At 38.5% G+C, this 8845-nt stretch overlaps 1 protein-coding gene across 1 annotated transcript; it reads right to left on the bottom strand.

The window, feature by feature from the left end:
• Nucleotides 1-611: 611 nt before the first annotated feature.
• On the bottom strand, nucleotides 612-8557 carry LOC139719398 (DENN domain-containing protein 10-like). The gene is made up of 7 exons (XM_071630819.1): nucleotides 8468-8557; nucleotides 7551-7747; nucleotides 6574-6802; nucleotides 4844-4955; nucleotides 4070-4278; nucleotides 3752-3846; nucleotides 612-2608 (listed from the first exon to the last, which is right to left on the bottom strand). The coding sequence occupies exons 1-7, from the start codon at nucleotides 8505-8507 to the stop codon at nucleotides 2441-2443; spliced, it is 1050 nt and encodes a 349-aa protein (XP_071486920.1). The 5' UTR covers nucleotides 8508-8557; the 3' UTR covers nucleotides 612-2440.
• Between the last annotated feature and the right edge of the window lie 288 nt (nucleotides 8558-8845).

Raw genomic sequence — 8845 nt, 5'->3', positions numbered from 1 at the left:
TAATGAAAAGGAATGTACAATACACATCATGGCCAGAAGTTGCATTTCCTTATATTTCAATGCCTCCATTGTGTGTGTCTTTTTTAATATCAAGGTATAATTCTATATCATTATAACAACCGTGCGTACAAGGTACCATACATCAAACATCTTTCCCTGATTCTGCTACCGTAAATGGAGGAAAAACTCCATTTTGGCTCTATATCTGCAACTCAATTGGCCGAATTTAGACTTTTTCATTCCGATAGTTCCTGGGTGTTTACATTGCCATTTTGCTTGTCACAAGATCTGAAAGAAGTCCCATTAAATAACAATCATACTCTCCTTTGATTTGGGAACTGAATATACAGTGTGCATTAGGCATGTGTATCTGTCACACATCTTTCCATGTTAGGGTGTACTCAGTAATTGTATAGTCTTCATACTGTATTATGGAGAATGCTTAATTTCTACAGTCTTATTGTACTAATATAATGAACTGGATTTTGTGCACAAAGTATAGTCACTTTTATAATTTAGCAATCTTAGATCAAGCTGAAGCTGGAAGCACAAAAATAGATACCGGTATTTTAATTACCGGTAATAAAAAAAAAATCCATAATTTCACTTGTGCATGCCTGCTTTTCATTCTCACAGAGTTGACTGCATTTCAATTGGGTGTGTAATACAAATGCATAACATTTGGGTAGAAATCCTCTAAGCATCATTGAACTACATACTTGGCAGACCTTTGTTTTCAACTAAGTTGTATTTCAAGTACACATGGGATATTTATGACCTACTGTGACTGTGTGTGTGTGTGTGTGTGTGTGTGTGTGTGTAAGAGAGAGAGAGAGAGAGAGGGAGGGAGAGAAAAAAACAAAAACAGACATGACATACAGATATAGGTAGAGACCCAGCAACAAATCCAAGAAAGTGACAGTTATGTATTAAATCCAGATGTGGGTCACAAGAAATCAACTTTTCAGTCAGTTGCAAATTAAACTGAATCAATATCCACCATTCCATATGTTCACTGCAGATTATGACGTACAAAATATTTGTGTACTGTAAAAGTGGATATTTTCGCGCAACTAATTTTTCGCGCTAGGCCGGGTAAGAAGAGTTTTGCGTGTTTTTAATTCCACGGAATCAAGACATCAACTATTGGAACATATGGCAAGCAAAAGTATTCGCGTGCTTTTATTTTCGCGCTAGTTTCTGGTTGCGCGAAATGCGCGAAAATTTCCACTTTTACAGTATATGAATTGACCACCTTTGCTGAAATGTCTGAAATCCTTTTGAAGAATGGCTTCTCTTATACTGCAATACACAAAAGGATCAACTTACTGCTCATCCCTTTTTTATGCAAGCTGACTCATCCAAATGAAGTGACCAAGTACAGTGTATTTCAATTCTTTCACCTCTCCATAATCACATAACTTAGATGAGAAGCAAGTGACACAGCAGAAAAAAAAAATGCTGAATTAGAACACTAGAACTACAAACAATAAGATCCATGCTACTGGTAATGGAGGATTAAAGGTTATAGATAAATCTAAACGTGCTTACTGCATAGGAGTCTCAAAGCACTGCCTTCATGTAGGGAAAATGCTGCCATTGGTTCTAGGACAATTACCCCCTGGACAATTACCCCAGACCCTTCTCCTGACCCTAATCCTAATCCTAATCCTGAACCTAATCCTAACCCTAACCAAATGTCTACTCCTAAACCTAAGTCTACTGCTAATCTTTACTCTAACCCTATCACTAACTGGTATTTAGCCTGGGTAATTGTCCTGATACGCTGCCTTTGTTTCCACACAAAGTTTTGATAAGTGCACCCCATATCTTAAAGACTGTACTTTCTCATACCTGTCTGCCAACAGATTACATCATTGATAATGCAAGTGTCCAAATACAATAACACACACTAATACGGCTGCAAATGCAATACATTCCCAAAGCAGGTGGAACCATTGTTGTGGCAGCATGTGGGATGAGCATTCTATCTGTTTAGCTGCCAATGGTGTGAGGCAAGACAAAAACAAAATGCGTAATGTGAAAAAAAAAAAATTCTGGTAGTTGTTCATTTTGAATGTATACAGTATACCACAAAAATTATGATCCATGCATAATACTTAATGGTCTGCCAGTAAATGTCTGGGATGAGCAATTAATTGTAATCTAAACCAAAAGTTACTGGTAGGTCTCTTTAATGGACAAAAGAATTTTCCATATTGTGTATCTTTGGCTGTGGAAAGAAAACTAATCACCACATACCAACAAAAAAAGCAAAAAAAAAAAAAAAACACCAATATCAGTACAAAGTAAAAACAAAAATAAAAGCAATTGCATCAATGCAGTTACGCATGAATATAGCAGTATTCTGATATGTAAGTAATAATCTTGTGGCAATGGATATTGTTGGAAGTTCTTGTGGTTGGAAAGTCCCCTCAGACTACATCTGGACCAGTCCTTCTGCGGTGGCGACACCGAAGAGGAATCTCTCGGTGGCGGGAGGCATCTTCCGTTCCTGCAGCATCTCCAGCGTGATTTTGGGGTCATCCTGGTCTCCCGCCAGCGATTTCAGATTGTTGAGCAGCTCGGTAGTTTTCTTGGAAATTTCCTGGATGGAAGACATAGTAAAGAAAATATGGACATTGTATGACACCATATTGGAACTTTATACAGTACATTCTAATCATAGAATACATTACATAGAACAGGTGTTACACTGTACCCATGAATACTCTCATTCGCAAAACATAGACGTTGTATGACTCCTTACTTAAAATTACAATGTACTGTATAAATGACTGAATATTTCACAGTGTGGACACTTTCATGAATGTTTTGCTTGACTGAGCTAGTACTAAAATAATGTTAAGTGATTATTCTTTTATCATTAATACATTTTGCACAAAGAAACTCTATTCTGTGAAACATGCTTGCATTTAGCACTGACATTGGCCCAGTGCCCCCACTCAAAAAAAAAAAAAAAGGTTAAAAAGTAATTGTGTAAATTTTTCCAGTTTTGCTGTAAGACAATTCAGACTGTATGCATACAATGTACGGGGAAACCAGGAATGTTTGCATGCATTTTAATTTTACGAATTTCGTACGAGCCAAGATTCACAAAATTATAAATATTAATGCATGCAAAAGTTCTTGTCTATGCTATGCACTGAATGCCAGCGACAATTCACGAAAATTTCATGCTGCAAAAACATCTTACTTTACAGTACTCCATTTCTTCTGAAGTAAAGCCATTGCAGAGGTCATTCATGTAGCACAGAAGAGAAAGAGCTAAATACAGGGGTGTTTACGGTTGGCTTTCCTCCCCCCCCCCCCCCCTTCCAGACACCTCTAAGGATCAAATATTATACCCTTGGTGATAGGGTACATTGCCAGCTTGCATATTGTACTCATGAGCCTCAGATCCCAATTCCCATCCAAGTAAAGGTAACTGATTCATCTCAGCTAGCATTGGTTAATAGGTGAGAATCCTTTCCCAGAAGACTGAATCCAATTTTCACTCAAATATCCATGCACATGCCAGTGTGGGGATGGCAGTCAAGCATACGGCATGAAAGCTCTTAACAAATATACCACCAGTTCCACATACAATTTACTCATATAACAATGGCATCTGTTACCATGGGAACTGATGGTGATTATTGTTTTGTACTCCTCAGTGTATTTACACAGTTGAAAAGCTACTGGTGACAAGTGAAGTTGAAAGGAAAGGCAGAGAATAGTCAGATCTCACCTTGATGACTTGCTGATTTGAGAGGTCATCATCGGCAGCACACTTGACCATCAGCTGTGCTATGTCTTTATGAAGTCTGCTCATTGCGAATGTTTCTGTAGGATGAAGGAAAGATCACTTTGACAATGAAGATGTAAACACGAGAAATCAATGATATCACACAACGTGAATGAGTGTTATATCCTGCAAGCTATCACACGCCCAAACACACACACACACACACACACACACACACACACTATGCATTCTAGTATACAAAAATATAACACCTTTATACTGCACATTATATCATGTGAGTAATGCATCATATACATTTACCTTTTGCATGAGTTCCAACAGTAATTTCTTCAGTTGACAAGTTGACAAACACATCATACAGATCAGTCTTGCTCTCGACGGCAGCATCAACGAATCCTGCCACGTAGGCAGGTCCAGACCTCAGATCCTCCAGCTCCTCCTCCTCCAAGTGGACAAAGGGGTGGACAATTGACCAGTTCTGCCGATGCCAGACAAAACTTGGCAAAGCTCTGAAGGGAAGAGAAGGAGGAGCCAGTCATTTCCTGCAGCAGCACTCTACAAGGGATACTTTTCTTGTGGGATGATAATATTCTTGCACTCTTCATCACAAACTAATCTTTCAATGTGTCGGTCTATATCTGCAATACATGGAAAACACAGGTCTATTAATTTACACTTGCCTTGGGACTACAGGTGACTCCCATTATAACAAAGCCCTCGGGACTTATCGCTCTGTTGTTGTTGTTGTTATATCACAATTCAGCTATAGCCAACCATATAAAGTATATAAAGATATACAGATGATAATTTTTGGACCTTCATTGTAATGAAATTTTGTTAAACCCAAGTAACCACATTTGTTGTAATGGGAGTGCACTGTACACACTTTCCTTTGATGCCATTCATTCTGAGGAATTGTATTCCATTTCATAATGTCCCACTTACTCCCAGTCACTTTTCACTCTTCTGACAGGAAAGTATTTTGCATGCATCCTTTTTTGAGTGAAACAGTAGTCAATTTTACGAATCCTCTTTTTGTAAATCCAAATTATCTAAGAGAAAAGAATGACAAACCTTGTGAACTTGATGACCTCTTCTACTCGGGAGTGAAATACCACCACTTTCTTCTTTAGTACCAAGGCTGTGTAGATGAGGATCGCTTGCAACCCAAACATATTGATGACATCTGAAAGTGTGGTCATAGCAGGACAGTTAAAAGTGAGAGTTTCTTCAAAGAAAATACAACCAAGTAGGGGCAACAAAACCTTGTTTCTCAAAAAAATGTTAAATATTCAAGAGAGTGTAAAAAACATGGCAGAAAAGGCACGACAATAAATGGTATGTATTTGCTTTGACATACCATGGTGGCTTCCTTTTGGGGGGTAAGACGGCTAGGATTTAGGTAAGACATCTTTTAACTGATTTTCTGACAAATAATACAAAAAAGGTGATTTTCATTAAAAATTGAGATACATGGTCTTGTTACCCCCATCAACAATACACTGTATGTCTTTTTATGATGAGCAAGAATTGATAACACTTACCTTTGTTGCATTTCTGAAGAGTTTTGGCAATGATAACCATAAGTCTAGGTTCCACAATCTGTACTTTGGCTGTTTTTCTAATGTGTGGGAGCTAGATTTTAAATTGTATCATCTAAAAAGTACAATAAACTTTGTCATCTATATAGCCACTACACACACTATTTTCTTCTTACTTTGCCTGCCCATGTTGTAGATATCAAGTATGTTCATGATACCCTCAAGCAGTAAATGATTCCAGCAATACAATTTTGGAGAAATTAGCAATCACAAGTTTATAAAGGTGACCCAAAACACTCTCCAGTTCCATTTGTACAGAGCACATGACGCAGTTCAAATTGTATTGTTACACCACCCCCTTTAATTTCTTTAGCTCACCTGTGATTTACATTTTACATTTGTTTAATAAACGAATTCAAGGCACTGTGATGACCAAATGCATTTAAGACTGTATCTTATCAACATCTGAAGTTATGCAGGATTCATACTCAAAGACATGCAACATATATAGCCCACAACTTCAGGGAGGTGTTACAGAGATGGAGTGGCAACTCTTCGTAATTCATGCAAACACATGTTTGGGTTCAAGGCGTTACAATGGGATGTCTTGCATTCCATTACTCTTTGAAGTCATGCTCGGCACCGCTCTAAATGCAAGACGAAGTTTGGAGAGGAAGTAAGCATATCACCTTTCGTTGAATTACAAGCTTTATTTCACTGTAAAATTTTCAATGAAATACTCATATTGATTTAGAATAGTTTAGGAAAGAATTCAATATTATAAACATGTATTTCTAGTTTCTTCGTAATGCGCATATCGAAATGAAATGAAAATTAGGCCCTCTTAAAAACCTAATATTTTTCTATAATGCGCACATTTCCACATGTTAGTTTTCTATCTTTTAATCTGGGATATTTTGATCTTTCAAATAAAGTACTCCGCTAAAGCGTGTTCCAGCGTGCTTTTAAACTATTTGCTGTTAAAATTGTCAATTTTACACTGCATTTTGATTCGTTGCTCCAATTCAAGGTACACAAATTCATTGTTGCCATCACATTGAAAGAGAGAGCGAATTGCAGTAGGGGCAAGTATTTCTAGATGTGAGAGCGCTAGTCCCGACTATTGATGCTCTCTTTTGTCAAAGCACCTGGTTTCCACCTGTAGTTAAGCGCATAACTTCTCGGCAGTGCTGCGCATGACTTCAAAGGAGAGCAGTAGTTGTCTCTCCTTCTCTAGCACCTCCCTGTTAAAATGAAGGTCACCTTTAACAGAACCAGCTGCATATGCCTTCTTCGCCTCAAAGTCTTGGACAACAAAGGTCCCGTTATCTTCACTAGGACACATGCCCTTGGTGATGACAGCAAGGTAGCTTTGAAGGATGACTGCGGCATTTCCTGTGCTTGCGTAGATCCGGCACAAAATCTTGCCCAGGGTCTGGTATTTCTCAGGGTTAAAGTCTTTGGCAAGAAGAATGAGAGAGAAGTGCTTGACCTGTGAAATAAAGAACAAAATAGGAAAATGATTTAGAGGGTGTTTGACTGCCTGTTTTCAGAATTTGCAGTACACATGTGCTGATAAAAAGTGATGATATACTATGACTGGGTTTAGGGAATTACACAAGTCGACACAGCCTTCACAATATATTTCAATGCTTTATGTTGCTTTTTGTTGCCTTTTCCAGCTAATGTCAAGTAGTACCTGTCAAAAGTTGGCTAATAAGACATAATAACACTACTAACGTCAGCATAGCACTAACGTGTTACATAGTCACGTAGTGTTAGTTTCTACTCAAATTTGTAAAGCCACAGAATCTGTGATGAAACACAGAGGATGTACAAAGATTAGATTTCATTTACATCTACATTATTTTTTTCACACTTGATAAAAATGACAATAACACATCATATCATATCAAAAGAGTTCATCTGATTTAGATGATTGGCTGTTTGGGGAATCATTATGTACAATAATGTTCACAACTGCATTCTTTACATATCTTCTAAGCTATGGAAATGCACCATTGGGTAGAAGTGTACACAACTCAGTTTTGGTCACACACAGACATTATGCTTGAATAAAATTTACACGACTAGTAGTATTATCTTCCACATCACTAGACTCTTTGTCCACTTCTGTTTGTTTGTTTTTTTCCAGCTACATCTTGATAATATTATTACATTAATGTTTCCACTTCAACACATGGTTATTTTTTGCCGGAAAGGAATATGTCCCCCAATACCTTTTTAAGAGCTGTACCATTTTCCACCGGCACGGTGGCAATATAAAACCACTCTCTATGGAACTGGCCATACACAAATAGCACAACAATGCCGTTTTCCTGGGACAGACAACATTTCCTTGTCAGCAGCTTCCTTTGGGCACTTGACACAGCAGGGTACGACCAGGTCCACAGCACATCTCCATTTCTGTCTTTCTCTGAAATGCATTTGGAAAGAGCGACGGAGGTAGTTACTCTTTACTGAAGCATATATAATAGAACAGTTCTTGGGAAGACTTCCTTTTTGTTGTACCCTCCACTGAGAGTGAATAACAAATGAATATTACAAATCCATCTAAATCTTTATCACATAAAATTATGTCTTTATCATTTTCAGCTTACAAATGCAACATGAGAAAACTGTTCTATTCATTCCGAATACTCATATAAATTCATATGATGTGTAGAGTAGGGTAGACTAGATTTGATTGAATAGAAGAAATTGGAATACATGTAAATTTATCTTGACTTCAAAACACAGTAGCTCGCCTCACACACTCACTCCGGTGCTCCATCACCATTTGCATTTTATCAACCACCACACCCAGTCACCAGGCCACCAGGCCAGGTGAAAACAAGGAAGAGACAATAATCTTTTTCTTTTTTGTCATATCACTTTCTTGGGCCCTGCCACACCAACATTTAATGCATATACGCCTAACTTCTAGTAAAGTCATATATGGGACACATTCATTAATTCGCTCTAATTTGCTATCATTCGCACACTAACACATAATTCAATATGTGGGACACATAGTTTGCTCTTCGTTCCCGAAGTGAAGCGAGTCAGAATGCCATTTTAGTCACATCACAATCATGTCTTAAACTAAAATGAGAGGAGACAAGAAGAGAGAAATACATAATTCATCAAAGTGTACCTATTAGCCCAGCAGCAGAAAGAGAGATGAGCGCTGCCATTTTCAAACTTCCAGTGGCTTCGTTGACTCAACAACTCCGCAGATTCATCTACAGCACTGCGTGCGCTGCACTGGGATGGGCCCAAATGGATGGGCCCATGGGCCACGGATACTATGCACGTACCTTATAGCTAGCAGTACGTACACATGATTGTATCACATGCATACACATGACCGATGATGCGTTGCACCCACAGATCTTCTGTGGTTGCACCCGCCCCCTCTAGCTAGCCCCATCCAGCGTTTGAGCTCCGATCCGCCCATCTCGCTCGGCTACGATCAACGGGTCGACGACGTTTCAAGAAGGCACCTCCAGAACAGGAGACCTAACACATCCCA

The sequence above is a fragment of the Diadema antillarum genome, unplaced genomic scaffold, assembly GCF_040938485.1.
Source record: "Diadema antillarum isolate AM-2024a unplaced genomic scaffold, OU_Dant_1.0 scf00000009, whole genome shotgun sequence".
Taxonomy (NCBI): domain Eukaryota; kingdom Metazoa; phylum Echinodermata; class Echinoidea; order Diadematoida; family Diadematidae; genus Diadema; species Diadema antillarum.
Note: the sequence above shows the minus strand (reverse complement) of the source record. Positions and strands in the feature narration are given on the sequence as shown.